We start from the raw sequence: 20,604 nt of genomic DNA on the forward strand, positions 1-20,604 counted from the left end.
TCTCCTCATCGATCCTAAGATCCATTAGACTGAGGCTGGTTTCAAGCTCTGGTGCCTCCACTTAAAATAAAACATCCTCCCGGCATCCAAGCTGTCAGACTATCAGACTTCTGAAGAAGTTAACCAAGAACAAGTCTGCAGACTCTGGAATAGTCGAGTGTAATACACAGTTGTGTAGCTCACACAGCATCTGTAGGATGCAAAGTGTCACCAATGTTTTGGGCCTGAGCCCTTTGTCAAGGTATCATACTTAGATAAAGGTCTTAGGCCTAAAACATTTGCTACCCTTTATTTCTTATTGAAGTTGCGTTGTCTGCCTAATTTCTCCAGCACAATTGTGTATTGGCCTCCTGAAGAACTTAATTTTGTTTCATTGCGATCACCTTTCCATAGTGGAAAGTCAAAAACCAGAGTCCATATATATTATATAACTAATAATAAAGCCAAAAAACAATTCAAGAGAAACATCTTTACCCAGATAACAGTTACAACAAGGAACCTGCTACCACATTGGAATAGATGTGGAAAACAGAAAAGATGCACTGAAGTGAAAGGTTGATACTTACAGAAGAAAGAAAGGAATAAAGAACGTTTTAGGATTTGAGTAGACAGAACTGGAAGAAGCTGGTTTGGAGTATAAATAGTTGTTTAGGGCAAGTGACTTGTCACTGCATTTAATATCCATATACAGCTTCATAGATGATAAAAGTAGATTTGAATAGTGAGGCTTTCGGAGAAGGGAATGACAACAAAAAAAAACTAGAAGACTGTGCTATTCTAAATCTAACAGGAATGAAAATTTTTGCCCAAATGGATGGAAGAGGAAACATTCTTATTTTCATAATTCTTTTATGTTCCCAGTTCAACAGCTTTGAGCAGCTCTGCATCAATTTCACCAACGAGAAACTGCAACAGTTTTTCAATCACCACATGTTCGTCCTGGAACAGGAGGAATATAAGAAAGAAGGGATTGTCTGGGATTTTATTGACTTTGGCATGGATCTGCAAGCTTGCATCGAGCTGCTGGAGAAGGTAATTACATCAAACAAATCACATCAACATCCATTAAAAAAATTGCAGGGAAGCCTGGAATAAAAAATGGCAGGGAGAGGAAGTCAACTCTGTGCATATGTCAAGCATTGAACAAGAATAAATTTTGCATTTGCTTGTTTACTTTTTTCACATAAATCCTGTAAGAGTAAATTTTATTCCGTACTTCAAAATCTTGGGCAATGATTTGTGAATTCTCTCAGGGCAAATTTCCATTACCAAACGGCCTTAACAGAGGGGTCACTTATGATTTTTATTTTACTCATTTTGCAGGTAAATCAGTTTATTACTATGTATTATGTAGAACAATTTCACATAATTAGTGCTGACATCACACACTCCATAAATAGTTCAATTAGGGTGGGACAGCAACTATTGCCTTTCAGCAACTTTGGACCAATCCTTACTTTGGGTGCTCTCTGTGTGGACTTTGCATGTTCTCCCTCTCAGTTTGTGTATTTTCCCTAAATGTTCTGGTTTCCTCCCACATCCCAAAGACACATGAGTCCTAGACTAATTGACCCTTGCTTTAGAAGCTGTATATAGGGAAGTGGCAGAAACTGGCAGGAATTCATGGGAATTAATATATTGGGATTAGTGTCAGATTAGCAAAAATGAATGCTTGATGGTTAGTGCAACTTGATGGGCCAAAGGGTCTGATCCATGCTCTATGCATCTCTGGCAAAGCTCTTGAGGCAACATAGTGCATTGGTCCAGAGAAGCACTTCCTATATCACTGAAGCATTTCAATGAACTAGTTTATCATCCCTTTCTCCAGGATATGAAATAAATGAGCTTTGAGATAACTGTCTATATGGTTCAGAAAATCTAATCTTATCCATTTTGTATATTAGCTTTGTAAATACTTTTGGAAGAGTAACAATGGTTTTATTACAATGAAAATTCTTCTGTATTTTGTTTCCAGCCCATGGGCATCTTCTCCATCTTGGAAGAACAATGTGTGTTCCCCAAAGCCACAGATGCTACATTTAAGGCTGCCCTGTATGACAATCATTTGGGCAAGTCAAGTAATTTCCTGAAACCAAAAGGTGGTAAAGGTAAAGCAGAAGCCACCTTTGAGCTTGTCCACTACGCTGGCACAGTGAGTATCAACCTCTTCTGCAAAGGTACACCACTAACATTTCACTGTTTCTAAACTAAGCCTTGATTGTGGTTGGAAATGGATTGGTGAGGGGTCTATGGGAATGGTGGAATTGGCCAATATATTTAACCACAAATAGGCAGATAGAAAATCTACTTCAATGGTAACTGGCAAAAAAAATTAGTTGTCAACAGCCCATTTCATACCACTGTCGATGTCTAATTACACTTCTTTAATTCTACCTGAAGTTGAACAAGTGGCCACTTATTGCAAGAACAAATCAATTTCCACTCAAGTTGGTAGGGTTAAGAAACCATGGTGTGCCAGCCTTCTGAGTTCAAGGGAAGTTCTATAAAACTTTGGTTACTCCTCACTTAGTCTATTGTGTTCAGTTTTGGTTGCCTCTTTGCAGGAAGAATGTAGATGCTTTAGAGAGTGTGCAGAGGAGATTTACCAGGATATTGCCTGGATTGGAGAAGCAAGGTTGACCGAGCTGGTGCTTTCCTCTTTAAAGCGATGAAGGATGAGAGGTGACTTAATAGATTGTGAGAGGCATAGACAGGGTGGGTAGCCAGCACTTTTTTCCTATGCGATAATAGCAAATACCAGAGAACACCTGTTTATGGTGAGTAGAAGAAACCTTATGAGAGATATCAGAGGTACATTTTTTTTACAGAGAGTGGTGGGTGACTGGAATGCATTGCCTGAGTTGGTGGTGGAAACTGGTGCAATGGGAATATTTAAAAGTCACTTAGATTGGTACATGGATAGAAGAAAATAAAAGGGTTATGGGCTGTGAGGTTGGGAAGCATAAGATTGTTGTGGAATAGGTTTATGTAGGTTGGCACAACGTTGTGGGATGAAGGGCCTGTATTGTGCTGTAATGTTCAATGTTACAGCCGCATAAACATGTTTCAGATAATATGAAAGACTGGCAGTCAGTTTGTCAATCTCATGTAAAGAACTGACTGGCCACCCGTTACAATTGCTTGTGCACTAACAGGAGAAGGCAACTGTAATGACATCCCATGTGTGTTATAGCACTCTACAAATAGTCAGTCAGATCTCATTAATGTATTCATTGACATTATGCACATTAAGATCAATATTAGTTAATAATAGCAAGAAATACATGGAAATTAGTTTTATCCCAGGGCTAATGAAATTCATGCTGAATTGTTAATTATTTATGATGCTATTCTTATGTTCACAATAACCATTGATTTGTGAGGACCAATTAAAATATTGCTCCTGATGTGGACACCCCATGGCAGCCAACCAAAATTAACCTGAGGAAAAGCCATCCCATTGTTTTCTTATGAACCATGATTATATACACACTGGCCCAACAAGTGAATGGGGTCAAGACCAGAAGACAAATGGAGTTCTGTGTGGTCTGGGAGAAATAGGATTGCTTCACTGTATCCCACGGAAAAGCCTTGGAATTCCCCTTGGCCTGAGTTTCCCTTCATCTCCTTGGTTCACTCTCCTCTTCCAGACACTTTACTGAATGTGGAGGCCCATCCCTGCTGGCCCTTCACCGCTTCCAGCCAGCTGGCACATTTTGATGGATTTATACGGGCTAATAAGGAAGTGCTCTCATTTAAGGTCCAGGCGTAAAAATTCCTGGGCCTTGGGTAGCTTGTGTTCCAACATGTTCCCTACCTCCAGCTAAAATTACCACCAGTGTCTAGACTGTCTTTGTGTACATTTTTATATTATATATAAATGAGTCACGTAATCAGAAAATGTTATGATGACCTCATATTTGTATATCTAGTTAGACATGAGATATATATATTTTTACATATATGATGTAAGTCATGTATGGTGAGTTCCTTGCTGTTTGAGTAAAATAAAAACACCTTGGTTAAAAGTCTACATGTCCTGTAACTTCAATTGTAATGAGAGATTACTGGAACTCTAGTGGCATTCAAACTTCACCTTGGGATACATTACAATATTGTTCTTTCTCTTCTTCAGGTTGGCTACAGCACTCAGGGCTGGCTGGAGAAGAATAAAGATCCTTTGAATGAAACTGTGGTGGGCCTATTCCAGAAGTCAAGCCAGTCTCTGCTCCCCATTCTATTTAAGGAAGAAGCAGCACCCGGTAAATTACAGAGGACTCCGCACACTCAGGAAATAAATAAGAAATAGGAATCAGCACTAAGAGGAGGCCCAATGTCAATGCGTCTTTCGTGCCATTTAGAATGTAGATATGTTCTTTGTCCAAGTTATGTGTGTCCAGGTTTGTTGGATTGTAGTTTGAGTGTCTATAAGGTTAAAAGATAAAGTATTTGCAGAGACTGTTTTAGTATTACGGGAGTTTGGACGTGGGCTGGACTTGAGTACTTTGGGTTTTCATTACTTCTCGACTGTGATTGGATATAAAAGTTTGAGAACTGTTGCTTGAGTGCAACTATTCTATCTCATTGCAGCCGGGACAAAGAAACAGAAGAAAGGGTCTTCTTTCCAGACTGTTTCTGCATTTTACAGGGTAAGATTTCCCAGCCAGAACAATTGACACTTTTCTCCTTTGTATTTTCTTGACTGGTTTTCTATTTGCTCTACGACTTCCTTTAGTTCATTTTTTGGACCTAGCAAGGCGATTGTTGTTTTTGCTCCTTCCTTTACCTGCACGATCCCATGGTCCATTTACCTCTTGTCCTTCTTTCCCTTCATGTAGCTGTTTTAATCGTGCCATTTTCAACATTATAGGAACAGCTGAACAAGCTGATGACCACACTGCGCAGCACTGCTCCCCACTTTGTGCGATGTATTGTGCCAAATGAAAATAAACAGTCAGGTGAGTTCACTTCGATGTACAATCTGAGTAACTAATGTCACGAATAATTTTCTATTTTGACAGGTTGTTAAACCTAAAGGTGGAAAAGGGTTCATTTAAAAAAAAAAGCCTAAAACACATAATTGGTCATTTGGCTCAATTATAGCAAAATATGGACAAAAGTGCACTGGAGCAAAACGGGCCATTCATCCGAAGTAATTGACATTTGAAGCTGTTCCCATCTCTCTTCATCTGAAGCTCGGCAAGAATTTACATTTCTCCCTCGTAGGTTCCTCCAGCATCTTCTTGCACTTCTGCCTTAATATTCAGGATTCAAGATTCGTTTATTGCCATGTAATAAAACAGAAAATGTGATATTACACTAAATTTCTTTTAGTCTACTGTAAGGCAGACAAAGATTCACCATCACCATAAATTGTCCTCAGCACCCCATACAGTCAGAGAAAGAGAAGCAAAAGAGAGTCCCCCCCAGAGTCACTGAGTGTCCACGGATTCGCTCTCGCAGCCTCTGCAGCCGCACACACAGCCTTTAGTAGAAAGACAATAAGCCACCCAAGCTCCAGATCCAAACCTCTGCACACTCCCGCATCCCGGTTCCGATACCTGGTGCCCCTTCAGCCAGTTTCCAGCAATCAACAGCCTGATATGAGTCCCTTAACCGCAGTCGCCAGCAGCACGCAGCTTGGGTGGGTTCTTCGCCTTGAGTCACTGTCTGGTTATCTCTTGTTAACTGCTCCTTGTTCCACATCCTCAATCACTCGAGGAAATTGGAAGTCCTTCAATCACTGCAGTAGTTAAATCAAGATTTGCCATTCAATTAAAAATCAAAAACAAAGTCTAAAACAAAACTATCAAATACTGGCAAGTCGGGCTGCATCTATGGGAAGAGAAACAGAATCAATGTTTCAGTTTGGAAGCTTCTTGTCAGAGCCAAAAGGGTGGCAATATGGTGGGAGGGATGATGGAGGAAGTGTCCCTAGAATGTCTCTGGAATGGGAGAACTTAGAGGATAAAAGTGTAGACAAGAGCCTAAACTCCCATTTTCTTTGTTTGCTCTCATTGCTCAGGCTACCTGGTTTCTAGCTTATTGAGCAACTTCGCTCTGTCCACATCAATGACAGGGATCTCCCAGTGGCAAACCACTTCAGTTCTGCACCTCACTCCCATGCTGACATGTCTATACATGGCTTCATGTACTGTCAAACTGAGACCACCTGTAAATTGGAGGAGCAATATCCGCCTTGGCATTCTTCAGCTGGATGGCAGCAAGTTGACCTCTCCGCTTTCTGTAAGCCTCCTCCCCTTTCTTCCTCTCCCTTCTCCATCCCTCTGACTTTTTCCTCCATCTCTCCACCCCCTTTCCTTTTCCATTCACAGAGCAATTCCCCCCTCCCCTTGTTTACTGGTGTGGCTTCCCTCCCCTATCCACCCCATTACCTCCTGCCTGTTGGACTGTTCCCTTCACCCTGCCCCTTCCTCCTCCTCCTCCTCCTCCCCCTGGCTCCACCATTTGGTTTGGGCACCTGCCCACATTTTGACCATATCTTAATGAAGGGCTCAAGCCTGAATCATTGGGGTTATGCTTCTTTATCTTTGCTCTAGAAAGTACACTTTTTGACCTGCGGAGTGTCTCCAGCTTTGTGTTTTCACTTGTAGCTTATTCTCATGGCTATCTTGGCTTTACCCCATTGGAGACACTCTCATTCTCCCTGTAGCTTTTCAAGCTTCACTTCCCTCATTTTCAGTTCTGATGAAGGGTCTATGACTTGAACCTATTTCCAGCATTTATGGTGTTTATTTTAATCATTAATGCTCGCTCTACAATTCTGTGGAATCAAAATTAATGGAAAATAATGACTGTACTGGCTTCAGTAACAATGGTGCCAAGTCTTTATTACGTGGTATTGGTCCAAAATCAAATGAAATCGGTTAGTCACTGGTTTGAATTCTCTTGCAGGTGTGTGTGATGCTGGTCTGATTCTTCACCAACTCGCATGTAATGGTGTATTGGAAGGCATCCGTATTTGCAGGAAAGGCTTCCCCAATCGACTTCAATATCCTGAGTTTAAACAGAGGCGAGTAACATTTCTTGCCTGTTCATAAAACATTTCATTCTCTGATTTAAGCCCTTAAATTATAGAAATATCTCCAAAGCACTCGATCAAGGCAAGGCCGCTAGGAATAAGTCACTAATTTTCTTAATTCTCCAGTGTTTATATAACATCAGTAACATAGCCAAATGAATCTCACGCACTTCACTGGGATGTCATCAAAAGGAAATTGGGAGATATTATAATGGGAGACCAAACGTTTGGTTAAAGAAGAGGGCTTCAAAAGAGAGGTGGGATACTGAATATGAAAAGAGCTAATGCATTACAAGAGTGATGGACAATCAAGGCTTGGTGTAAGTTAGAGGATGGAGAGTAGATGATTTCATATATAGAGGGAGATGCAGGATGGAAAAGAATTTGAACTATTGGGCATTGAAGTAACAGAGGTAAAGATGAGGGTTTCATCAGTAAATGTGCTGAGATGTGAACTGATTCGGGTAATTTTGCAGAGATGGTATTTGGCATCTTGGAGAGGATGTGGGGAGTAGCTACTCAGCTCAGAGTGAATTTAAATACTAAGACTGTTGGGCAGCCTTGAGCAAATAATTCAGGAAATCCTAGGTGTACAGAGAGGGCAAGGAAAGAATGCCGCTTAAATAAATTTCACTGTTTAAATTAGAAGACGCAGAATAAAGATGTGAAAGCTGCAATCGTGAAGTAGGCATAAAATTTGCACCATGTAACATTATTACTTTTGTTCAGATACCATATCTTGAACCCCAATGTCATCCCCAAGGGATTTGTTGATAACAAGAAAGCTTCAGAATTGGTCCTTGGTTCAATTGGCCTGGACAACAATGAATACAAAATTGGACACACAAAGGTAACATGATTACGCTGAATAGAAAAATCTCTTAAATACAAAAGTTACGTGAATGTTGATATGAACATTAAATATCAGTAGGTTGGTTCATTAAAATAATAGGAACAGTTGTTAATGTCACCTTGCAGTTTTAATTAACGATACACTGAAGTTTGTAAATACTCAGCCCTAAGATTCTTGTCAATCTTCAGAGTTTTGTATTACTTCATATACTCAATTTTTTGATTATTTAACTTATTGATTTTTCTTATCAAGTCAAATGCTTATTTATTTTGCAAAATTCAAGTCTATGCCCGTAAGGGAAGTTTTTTCTTCTCAATCTACAATTAGCACTCACCAGTTTCCCAATCACTGCTATAAACTGACTAATTGACTTGATAAGGTTGACGTATACATTCTTTGAATTGATCTTTTGTGCCTCCATCTTTCCTCAATTCCAACCATTTATCAGTATTGTAAAAAATAATTTGCTTCAATTCATGGTACTTCACAGGTATTCTTCCGTGCTGGTGTTCTGGCTAAACTTGAGGATTTCCGTGATGAGCGACTGGCAAAAATTCTAACAATGATTCAGTCTCGTTCCCGTGGGATGTTGATGCGAATAGAATTCAAAAAGATGCTGGAAAGGAGGTGCGTCTTCACATTTCACTGAACGTTTATGATACACATCCTACAGCAATAATAAATTATATGCAGCTCTGAAGAAAAGTATCTGGCAGTTGTACATAGGAAAGTCACGACAGCTAGGAGAAATGAAACAATATCTATTTAATCAGCCATCTACCATCGTTACGTCAATAGGCCAATCTGAAAGTAATCAGTTAGTCTACAGTTGATCAAGAAATGTCAGAAGGAAAGCTTCAGTTGTGATGAACTTTGAGAACAGAGGGAGCATAATCTATTTAGTCCTCTCAACTTCACTAAATGTACTATTGCTTCCTTGTATGTTTGAATTTTGTTCAATTCTCATCTCTATAACTCGTGTACAGGCATATCCATGCCATATTGCAACATTACATGGTTTAGCCTGAAGATTCTTTGTCTAGCCTCCTGGGGGCCAATCACATGAAGAGATTAACTTTACATCTACCTCCTAAATGTATGTCTCAGCCCACCCAAAACCATCATTTGGTGAACTTGTCTGATTGACACAGAAGTAATCGTATATTAATAACAATATAATGACTGAACAAATATGTTGGGAAGGTGATATTGATATAAACAAAGAACATGTTTGAGAAGCCATGCTACTCCTGTTCCCATATATTTGCATATTGGTAAGAAATATCTTGTTTACACTATTTACAGAATGGGACTAATAGTTATACAACGTAATATCCGCAAATTCCTGCAACTACGTTACTGGGGATGGTGGAAGCTGTACACTAAGGTAATTATTATAAAGGGCATGTCATTTACATTAATTTTAAATAACATGATATCAATTTTATGATTATGTTTGTATTAGATTCACCATTTTGTGCAGCAAATGGATTATGACATCTGTACTTTAGTCAGATAAACAAAGTTGGATTACTTGAGCTCTGGTTTTGTTGTTTTCTTTTAGAGCAGGTCTAAAGGCTCTGGATGCCTTTAGGTTAGGAAGGTGATAATTGATCAGCTTACTGCTCCAATACATTCACTTGCCACTCTTCCAATGCATTTGTAGCCATGGATGGGTCTGGGATAAATGTGAGCTCTGATGCCTTCTTAACGGAAACATCTTTCCTATACTGTACTTCCAGTCAAGATTTACACCTTCATAGTTATGAAGCAGAAGTTCTCTGCCAGAGTTCTGACAAGAGGTCATTAACCTGAAGCAATAATCTTGTTTTACTCACCAGACCAGCTAAATATCCAAATAAAAATCAATTTTTATTACAATCTGTTACTGTCTGTTTCGAAGAAAAAGTGTTCAGAATTTAGGTTATGTATTTTGGCACCACACTAACTATACCCTAATCATTACTTGTAGGTTAAGCCTCTGTTGAATGTGGCCCGTCAGGAGGATGAGATGAAACAGAAAGAGGAAGAGCTAAGAGCTGCAATGGAACAGACCAATGATCTCCTTAACAGGATCAAAGTACTCGAGGAGAGTACAGCAACTCTCTCACAGGAGAAGAATGACCTCTTACTACAAGTCCAGGCTGTAAGTTGACTCAACATCTCACTCAAAGGAAATTAGCCCATCCATCTCTCAATGTTTCAGAGAAATTTCAGCAAGATTTTGTCCTTTCTAATGTTCCTAAATGACTTTTACTCTAAGCTACATTTCAGAAGTTTATTTTTTCTCAAGCCCCTCTCCACCCCGTTATCCACTCTAATATAAAAAAATTCATGCAGTTTGCTGATATAAATGTACTCCACTCCCTTGTCAATTTTGCATGCCTCTCCTACACCTAAACATTTTGAAAACCTACATTCTAAAACTGGAATGGGCTGAAACTCATTAGGATTATTGAGGAAATGCTTTAGTTCAATTTAACTCACCCACATGGAATTGGGTTTTACTTACACATAAGATACAGCAAAAAAAAGACTGGAATCGTGACCAAGTAATACATAACTCTTTAAACAAGCATTTCTTCAAATTAGCAATTACTCACATTTAAGATCAATCTGATAAACTTTGTGGTATTTGGTTCAAATGAATATGGGCATTTATTATGATTCAATGAATTCTATTTCATTGGGCCCCTGAGTAAGTTCATGATATTATTTTTTTCCCAAGATCTTGTGGTCAAGAAGATGTATTTTTTTAAATCTAGGAAGTTTGATTGGCAATACCGCTGCAAGTTGTAGAAACGTCTTCAAAGAAATGACGCAAACATTGTTAATCTTTCTCTGTGCTAAATTCTGCCGCAAGAACATGACTTTTCTTCATATGTTTATAGTATAATTTTTTGACTTTTTTTGGATAATTTTATTTTAAAATTTTCAATACAAAATATCAAATCCATTCTTTTTTTCTTTGGCTTGGCTTCGCGGACGAAGATTTATGGAGGGGGTAAAAAGTCCACGTCAGCTGCAGGCTCGTTTGTGGCTGACCAGTCCGATGCGGGACAGGCAGACACGATTGCAGCGGTTGCAGGGGAAAATTGGTGGGTTGGGGTTGGGTGTTGGGTTTTTCCTCCTTTGCCTTTTGTCAGTGAGGTGAGCCCACCTCATCAAATCCATTACATGATGGTATAAACCCCAACTCCCTTCTCCCAAATAAACCCCAATAGAAGAAAGAAAAGAAAAAAGAATTAAAGAAAAAGAATAAAGAGAGAGAAAGAAGAATAGAAACCTGGCTGCCAGAGGGGACCCCTCCCCCCTCAACACATGGCATCAATTATTTATATATTTTGATATATTTAAAAGTTGATTATCCATTGAAAATGGAATAAGTTGATTTTGAATCAAAGGCATTTTAGGTAGGGGAACACTCCTTGTTCCAATTTCATTGTTTACCTTATTCCAAATATTAATCAAATGTTTCATCAAGGATGCTTCTCTCTCCCCAGATAATAATTTTGATTCCCATTTATATATAAAATCTTCCGATTTCCTCTCTCCTATCTTATCAATTTCTATTTTAACCCATGCTGGTTTTTCTTCCTCATCAAAAAAGGAGGTCAAAAATCTCAACTGAGCAGCATTACAATAATTTTTGAAATTTGGTCATTGCCATCCTCCTAACTCAAATTTCCATGTCAATCTCGACATCTCACCCTTCCAAAGAAAATTTCTAATGTATTTATTTTATTCTTGAAAAAGATTTTGTGGTAGCATTATTGGTAATGTTTAAAATAAATATTGTACTTTAGAAAATGTATTCATTTTGACACACTTAACCCTACCCAATAATGTTCTTGGCAGTATTTTCCACTTATTCAAATCCTCACCAATTTTCTTAAGTAAAGGGACATAATTCAATTTGTATACATGCTCTACCTTATTGTTTATAATCTGCTGATTGTCATCCACATTTCTTTATTGCTATTTCACAGGAGCAAGAAAACATATCTGATCTGGAGGAACGTCTCACTCAACTGATGAAGCTGAAGATGGAAAATGAAAATCAGATTTCAGATATGAAGGAACGGTTAGAGGAAGAGGAGAATGCAAGCTCGAATCTCTCATCTCATAAAAGGAAACTGGAGTCTGAATTATCTGACCTGAAACTCGATCTTGAGGGCCTGGAAACAACCCTTGTAAAAACCGAGAAAGAAAAGCAGGTATATTTCAATATAATTTATATAATGAGGGATTTCCCTCATGATACATAAAGCAAGATGGCCCAAAATAGTGATCAGAATATAAATCCCCTTCTTTCTTAGATGGCTTGTGTTCCTTCCCAGACTTTACTGATATTCAGTCTGCCCCATGTCTCTGTACCATTCGGACCCTGAGAACAGCTTCTTCTCTATCCCTCTGTTTTGTTTTATCCAGCTCTCCAACCCCTTCCCTCTCTATCTTCATCTCCCAGCCACTTTGGGTTGGGCTTCAGACCCCTGGAACTGGTTCAGATCCAATCTAGACCTTTTTTAAAAAGTGCATATCCAGCAAAAGCAATTTCCCTGGCTTTCTGACAGAATACACCAGCTACCTTTCCAAAACTCAGTAGCACCATGATGAAAATCAGCCATTTTTCTGCTTGATGCTTGATAACGTAATCGCCTGCATGTATCCTACCTATGGGCAGCGTTCAGCTGCCATCAACCATGGGGCTCATATCACTCTAGCATAAGAATCAAAACTTCATGAGAAGCAGTTGGTTGGAAGTTCAGAGGGAGGGAGAGGGAGAGAAAGAACTGGGGTAAATGAGGAAGCAGTCCAAAACTGGGGACAAAATGATTATTGATGGTACAGATTCAAGTCAACTTATAAAACATTATTATTAAGTGTTCAAATGTTTCCCTGTTTCATCAGAAGCCACAGAGTTTCTCTCACAAACTGAAAACAACTTTGGTTATAACCATATTGTGGGCAACTGGGAACTTTGAATCGTAGCATGTATCGAATAACCCGATGAACCCAAACTATCCACAAGCCTCCCAGCCTCCATGAATAAAAGTGCTTAGAGTTCACCAGCAATGCCAACATGCCCATGCACAAATGGATCTGCATACACATTATTCAACTTGGTTTAATCATACCCTCCAATGGTTAACTGTTACGTTATTTTCACTAGGCTCTAGATAACAAAGTCCGCTCCCTAACCAATGACCTCAATGTGCGAGATGATACAATTGCCAAGCTGCAAAAGGAGAAGAGAGCCTTAGATGAACTTCACCAGGTTAGTATGACTCAGCATAGCCATGAAACACTCAATGATATTCATAATGATAATCGGTGGTTTCCTCATTGCCAATATAAATTTGAATAGTTAACTGCATAAAGTTTGTAATTAAACTAAGTGACTCATGCAATGTTTGTGACATTGTTACTATTTTAACATTGACACAAGAATTAAAATGACAGGCTCCAGCACCTATGGGAATTGGTAAATGCAGGATAAATTAATTTTATGGTTGCTTGAGATTGCATGTTACGTGATTGGTGAACTAACTGCGGAGGGATCGTCAATTTTAAACTTATGTATCTTTTACCTATTTATTTTTCACATTTTTTTTCCAGTTGCTTGAGACTGGCGGTTTCTTGAGTTTCAGATAATGGGGATTTTACTGTATTTACTAATAGATGTAGCTATTTCTCATTATATTTGACATGTTTAAATACACACATGTATGATGTTGCTGTATTTCTGCGTTGATGGATAAAATTACTACGAATAGTCTTAAGAAATCAGCACAAGGACCTCTTGGTTACTCTATCTACTAGAAAATCTGACATTTTTGACTGCCCCATTAGAAGGACAGATTGTTTGATTTTATTTAGTAAAACATAGCAAGAAAAATACAACATTCAAATTTTAAACAATGTGCCATGAAAATGAATGTGGCCTGTAGCAAGGATGGAGCTAAGGGATTTAAACAGGAAAGTTTGCAGACATTGGAGCTAATGGGAGTTTTCATGTAATGATGATGGAATAAATGTGACATGAATGACAAGGTTGCCACATTGGGCCAATCCTTGTATCCATGTTATAGCTACAACATGATTAACTCGTCTGCCCAGAAGACACTTCAAGAATTTGAGAAGAGGAATTAACTGTCAAACCCATTGAACGTCCTCCACCATTTAATTAGATAATTTTTAACCTGTACCATTTCCATTTACTCAATTTAGCTGCTGGGTTTTTCCAGCACTTTTGTGCATTGCACTAGACCCCCGCGACTGCAGATTTTCTGCTCACCATCCACCACATTTAACTAAATCTATATTGCGTACTTAATTTAAAATCATTGAAGACGTATAATATTTTAATCATGTTTTATATTTACAGAAAACACTAGATGATCTTCAGGCTGAGGAAGATAAAGTCAACCATCTTACCAAAAGCAATGGAAAACTCAACTCCCAGATTCAAGAGGTAGACTTATAGATTATTTCAAACACATTTACTTTAGACCTGAGGTTCTAACCATTTTGTACAAATTGGCCATGAGGCACCATCACAAAGATCTTTATATTTTGCATTAAATATTTGAATGTGTGTTTGTATGGATGTTGATAGATATCAAATTATGGTTTGTGAGAAATCTCTATTCAGGAATTATTCATTCATGATACAATAATGGTCTAGTCAATATTCTCAGATGTACTCATCTACAACAATTAAGCAAATTTCTCAAGTTTTGTGGTAGATTTCTTGAAAATCACAGACACTTTGCACTTCCCTGTCATGGTCCAACAGCATGGAGACCGCACTTCTTGACAGAGAAAAGTTTTGAGGATTGTGATGAATGAATAATTTGCTGAAAACTGGAATCAAGTCTTCACTCTGAACTGAAATTGAAAGAAATGTGGCTCGCTGGAGGCTATTGATGATAGGCCAGCAACTTTTGCACATTAATGGGAGCTGTGAATTCCACTGGGAAATGTAATTCTTTCCCATTAAAATAACACAACTCATCTATACTGTGGGAAGATACTGGCCAGTCAAAAAAATGGAACATGGAGTGGAACAAATAGAGCATATATGCTCTATTTATTCAAGCTTTATTATAACTTATATCGGGTAAATGCTTCATTGACTCTACATGATGCTATAATGATGTATTATTACCCCTTAAACTGTGGTTAAAGTTGATTTCTTGTTTGACAAACATTTGCAGTTTTAACACTGATTATGTTTAAATGATTGATAGCTGGAAGATAACTGGAGCCAAGAGAAGAAGATCAGGACTGAGGTAGAGAAAGCTCGGCGCAAGGCTGAGGGAGATCTGAAGATGACCATTGAAAACTTAAATGAGATGGAAAGAGCAAAGATTGACCTGGAGGAGATTCTCAAGAAGTAAGCACTGCACTTTTTTCAATGTTCTGTATCTTTTTTCTTCTTTGGCTTGGCTTCGCGGACGAAGATTTATGGAGGGGGTAAATGTCCACGTCAGCTGCAGGCTCGTGTATATATATATATATATACTGATGTTTCCAACAGTAGTCATGGGTTTGATTTTTATTTATAGCACTCTTGTTAAGTGTTCTGGAATAATTTATTCTATTTAAAGTACTGTAAAAATGCAAATTGTTAGTGGAGTTTTAAGTATTCTCTATAAGTACAAAGTGTTCATGATTTTGAAATGATGAATTAGAAACAAAAAGCTATCCAGCCTCATTCTGAATGAGGAATGATGAGTATTTTTTTTGTATTGGTATGCCAGGAATACACTGAACCAGGCAAATTACTTGATGCAAATATTGACGTACCCCATCCATCATTCCTTCCATAATATTTGCAGTGTAATTTCAAGACTGTAGATCTTATAAATAATCCACAGATTTTACTTCAGGATGTCTGCTAAAAGGTATAATGACCATTGAGAATGCAGCATTTGTATAGAAAAAGATGCAGTTAACATCCAGAAATAGAGTGAAATCCAGAAGTCTGCCTGCTTTTTACTCTCTGTTGGTCTGCCCTTTCTTCCCTTCTCCCCCAGACTTTTATTCAGGCGCCTGCCTGCTTTTTGCTCCTTCATTGAAGAAGGGCTCATACCCGAAACATCAATTAAATATCTTTACCTCCTATGCTCTCTGTGAGATGTGCTCCAGTATTTTTGTGTTTTTACATCCAGAAATATCCCAGTCTTAGGCCTGCCCTCAAACACATAGTCACTGTCGCTCCATATTCAAATAGATATTTTTTTAAAATAACTTTATTTGTAGTGATTGGTTTTAAAAGAAACATTTTAAAAATCTGTATGGTCTATACTCCACCCACTAAGGGTGTAAATACTTTCCATTTATTATGAGGTCAGGGTTAGTACAGGAAAATAAACTCACGCTCTGCTGGATAAACTTTTGAAACTGTCTCTAAAGGCGTTAACTGTGACAGGAGTCAGCAGATAATAGAGTCAAATCTGACCACAGAAACCTGAGTGCAAAATTTTACTCGATGAAAATTCCACATTTCCTCAGCTACAATCAGGATTATGTTTCATGAGCTGTGAAGCACCTTGAGATGTGCTGAAGTGGATCTGCCCAGCATTAAACAAATGCATTTTTTTTTTCATTTCTGGCATTCAAATGGTTGCAAAAGCCCAACTACAAAATGACAGGGGCTCCATTATATTTCAGCTTCTTTGATCCTATCATTTCCCAATTTAGGTCAGAATGACCATTTAACCATATAATGTTGGATCATCTCATATTAATGTCCAGTTGTTCAATTAAATAAATATCTCTCTTGATGTGCATGGTTTTTATATAAATTTAGACATACAGCATGGTAACAGCCCCGTCCGGCTCTTGGGTCTGTCCCACCCAAATAAACCCAATTAGCCTACAACTCCCTCTACATTTTGAAGGATGGGAGGAAACCGAAGCACCTGGAGGAAATCCACGCAGACACGGGAAGAACGAACAAACTTCTTACAGACAGCGCTGGATTCGAACCCCGGTCACTGTGTTGCTCTAACTGCTAGGCTAACCGTGTCACCCCTACACTAAAAGTGATGCCCATTTTTGATCAGAATTACAAATTAGTACAGCAAACAATTCCTCTCTGAAAAACAAATGACAGAAACTGAAAATGAGAACCAAAAATTTGGGAGTTATTCATTATACATCATTACTGAATTCAAGGAAAAGAAGTTTGCATTTGATAAATTGGTACTAGGTATGTATTATAAAATGACATAATAGAGTTTAAAACCACCTTGAAAGATTATCATTTGGTAAAGCTCTGGTTTCAAAGAATATTGCTTGTTGACTGAATGGAGCTATGCTGATTTGATTAGTTCATCCTCAGGGTATGGTCTACTTATTCTTTTCTCTGAACCACTTAATACATCATCAACAATGGCGTACACTGCAATCTTCAATTCTTTTTCATTTTTGAAGGAGGGACTTGGAAATTAATTCATTGAACTCCAAGTGGGAAGATGAACAGTCTCTGAATACCACATTACACAGGAAGCTTAAAGAACATCAGGTACAAAGAGTATTAAATCCATAAACACAATCAAAACATGTGGCAATAACAATTGGACAGAAACGTTAAACCAAATAGTAATGGTGCAATACATGCATAATTGGCTGGAATGAGCTAAGGTTGGGGTGGAAAAAGATTAATTTTAACCAAATTTGCCAATATTGGCCAGAATACTAGTATTATACCTCTCCAATGTTTCCCTCTATTAATTTAAGATTGCTTTAACTATTCCACTGATATTCCTTGCATAAAAATAACCCATTTTTATCTGTTACAAACTCAACCACAGAGATCATTTGTAAAGCACACCCAACAAAATGTGTGCAAAGTAGCTGTATATGCAGATCTAAATTGAATTGGTTGTAAATTACAATAATCAAAAATACACCTAACCCTGTGATTTACATTTTTGATACAAAATGTAAATCCAATAAAACATTATCATTACTTTATTCTCTGCATTTTCCTATTTAATATATTTACTTTAATGGCCACAAAATTTGAAAAGCAATGATTTTTGGACAACTTGTTTATTTTTCTGATATTACCATTGTTAGGCTAAAATTCCATCTACAAATAGACCAAAGTCATATATTCCCTAAATCTTGTATCTCTGGTGTATTTCATTCATACGTTTCACCTGTTTCAATATTTAGATTCAAGATTCCTTTATTGTCATGTAATCATATAGATCGTAATATTACACGAAATACCCTTGTGCTTGCTGTAAGGGAAGGTGAGAGATTTCAAACATTAATGCAAATGTTTCTATTTCTAGTCCCGAATTGAAGAACTGGAAGAGGAACTTGAGGGAGAGCGGGCGATGAGAGCAAAGGTAAAGCAATTTCAGATGATTAATTCATGCAAAATATCTCATGAAATTACCAATCAATCTGCAATATTTATGACAACATTTAATTAAGCATTACCATCTTTGCCAGGATACTCTGTACTCTCTACTTAAATCATTCCTTAAAAACCTAGTTTGTAGCAAATTGCAGACATTTCAGACATTTTTATTGTTGTTGTCTTATTTGGTTCTGCTCGGTTTCAAATACTAATAAAGCGTGCACCTCCAATCCATGCAGGTTGAAAAGCAGCGAGCTGAATATGCTCGTGACTTGGAGGAACTCAGTGACAGGCTGGAAGAAGCTGGTGGAGCTACGGTGTCCCAGGTAACTTCAGGGGCATGTGGATGAATTTCAGTCTGAGCGCGTCACACAGATGTGTTTTATTAACATTTCTGCATATTCGCTTCTCTGATTGGGAGTATTGTTTAAAAAAGAACCAGAAGTAAGTCAGTGATCAGAAATATGTCAATCTTTTGCTGTCACTTTAGTCAAACATAATGAAGATGCTCTTCATGGGTTAGTTTATCTTGCAGATCAGGACCAGTACAACTCATCACCTCCTGTCCCAGTACTGAACGTTGCATCAATTTTGGGGCTATAGTTCAAATTTGTTGAGCTGATGGATGCACAGCTGATATATATATATAGATATATATATATAAAACATGGCCCTATTCATCTGCAGTGACTCACTGACCTGGAATAAAAAGAAATGATTTTAGCTTTCAGATTTAAAACTTTTTATTTAATTTTAATATCTTTAATTGATTTTTAAAAGTTATTTAATTTCTTTGGAACTGTCTTTGAATATCTCTGGTCATCAAATTAATACAAAAGCATTTCAGTGTAGAAGAGGCTTGGAGAGTGGTCCAGGCACAGGACCACATGGATCCACCTCTTGGGCCAGATGGCTTTGGCCACAGCAATAAGGTCTGGCCTGTTAGGCCAGAGGCAGCATGTGCTTGTATGAGAAAACTGCAAGGTACATGTGTAAGCAATGGGCCATGTTTATTTGGACGCATTCTGTATTGTGATAGGGAATGTGCCATCTGTAAGGGTGGTGGAAGCAATTGTATATTAACTTGCACAAGAAAATTCAGTAGATACTTGAAAAGGAAAATTTTATGGGCAAATGTATAACAGAATGGAACAAATTAGATCATTAATTTAAAGGAAAAGCACATGGACTGTGGATCAGGTGCCCTTATCTATTTTAATTGTAATCGCCAATTATGTCCTAACATGAATTGTAGACAATGTTTTCTGCTATGACTGGTTTGATGTTCATTATTCCTTCTGTTTTTATAGATTGAAATGAACAGAAAGCGTGAGACAGAACTTCTGAAACTACGACGAGAACTGGAAGAATCTGCTCTCCAGGCTGAAGCCACAGCTTCTGCGCTCAGGAAAAAGCACACCGACTCCTTGGCTGAATTAACAGAGCATATTGAGAATTTGCAGCGGGTCAAGGGCAAACTTGAAAAGGACAAGCAGGTCATGAAAGCTGAGATTGATGATCTTAGCAGCAACTCAGAGACTCTTCAGAAAGCTAAGGTAACAGACCAGATGAAAAGTCACATGAAAAATAATGATAATCTAGACTGGCCTCATCCTTGTACGAAATATCAGGGCAGAGCAGAGATGTGATGCAGCATTCTCAGTTATGTTTCGTGGCAAAGCACCAAGCTAGATTATCAATCAAGTTCAAAGATATTGAGTGGCGTAATGACTTGCAGGTGTAATTGAGCTTGTCTGACTAGTTTTAGTTTTACACATTGTTACAGAGACCTTTAGATCTCCCTTATCAGTGTCTAGCACTGATTCCAGATAGTTTCTTGAATCTTCATCTTTAGAGGTGCAGTTAACTGTATTTTTAATGCTGCTTTATTGTGTATCAGACAAGTTCCAACAATTTCAGGAAGAGTCTTTGGTAGATGTTCACTTTGAGAGGGTTGAAAGAAATAGCATTCCTGGTTGTATTATGGACAAGACTACAAATAGGGCAAAACAACTGTATATATTTTATACTGTTTCTAGTTCACTTGGACAGGATTATTGAACTTAGTACATTGAACACTACAACACAGTACAGGCCCTTTGGCCCTCGATGTTGTGCCAACCTATATATTCCCACCCAAAAGAAAAACTAAGCCACCTCATAGCTGTCTATTTTTCTTTCAACCATGTGCCTGTCTAAGAGTCTCTTAAATGTCCCTAATGTTTCAGCCTCCACCACCATCCCTGGCAAGGAAGTCCAGGCACCAACAACTCTCTGTGTTTAAAAAAAAAAACATACCCCTGATGTCTCTGCTAAATGTTCCTC

At 38.1% G+C, this 20,604-nt stretch overlaps 1 protein-coding gene across 1 annotated transcript in view; it reads left to right on the top strand.

Moving 5' to 3' along the window:
* The window catches only part of LOC138747263 (myosin-16-like), a 65,969-nt gene that overhangs the window by 27,678 nt on the left and 17,687 nt on the right, over positions 1 to 20,604 (top strand). Inside the window, exons 13-30 of the mRNA XM_069906325.1 lie at positions 862 to 1,032; positions 1,976 to 2,152; positions 4,136 to 4,262; positions 4,591 to 4,649; positions 4,871 to 4,958; positions 6,916 to 7,033; positions 7,772 to 7,892; positions 8,386 to 8,522; positions 9,201 to 9,282; positions 9,868 to 10,041; positions 11,885 to 12,112; positions 13,069 to 13,173; positions 14,284 to 14,370; positions 15,149 to 15,294; positions 17,340 to 17,430; positions 18,209 to 18,265; positions 18,519 to 18,605; positions 19,590 to 19,835. Coding sequence (XP_069762426.1) covers positions 862 to 1,032; positions 1,976 to 2,152; positions 4,136 to 4,262; positions 4,591 to 4,649; positions 4,871 to 4,958; positions 6,916 to 7,033; positions 7,772 to 7,892; positions 8,386 to 8,522; positions 9,201 to 9,282; positions 9,868 to 10,041; positions 11,885 to 12,112; positions 13,069 to 13,173; positions 14,284 to 14,370; positions 15,149 to 15,294; positions 17,340 to 17,430; positions 18,209 to 18,265; positions 18,519 to 18,605; positions 19,590 to 19,835 — 2,301 coding nt within the window. The remainder of the gene's footprint in view (positions 1 to 861; positions 1,033 to 1,975; positions 2,153 to 4,135; positions 4,263 to 4,590; positions 4,650 to 4,870; positions 4,959 to 6,915; positions 7,034 to 7,771; positions 7,893 to 8,385; positions 8,523 to 9,200; positions 9,283 to 9,867; positions 10,042 to 11,884; positions 12,113 to 13,068; positions 13,174 to 14,283; positions 14,371 to 15,148; positions 15,295 to 17,339; positions 17,431 to 18,208; positions 18,266 to 18,518; positions 18,606 to 19,589; positions 19,836 to 20,604) is intronic.

Source organism: Narcine bancroftii, chromosome 12, assembly GCF_036971445.1.
Source record: "Narcine bancroftii isolate sNarBan1 chromosome 12, sNarBan1.hap1, whole genome shotgun sequence".
In the NCBI taxonomy this organism is placed as follows: Eukaryota; Metazoa; Chordata; class Chondrichthyes; order Torpediniformes; family Narcinidae; genus Narcine; species Narcine bancroftii.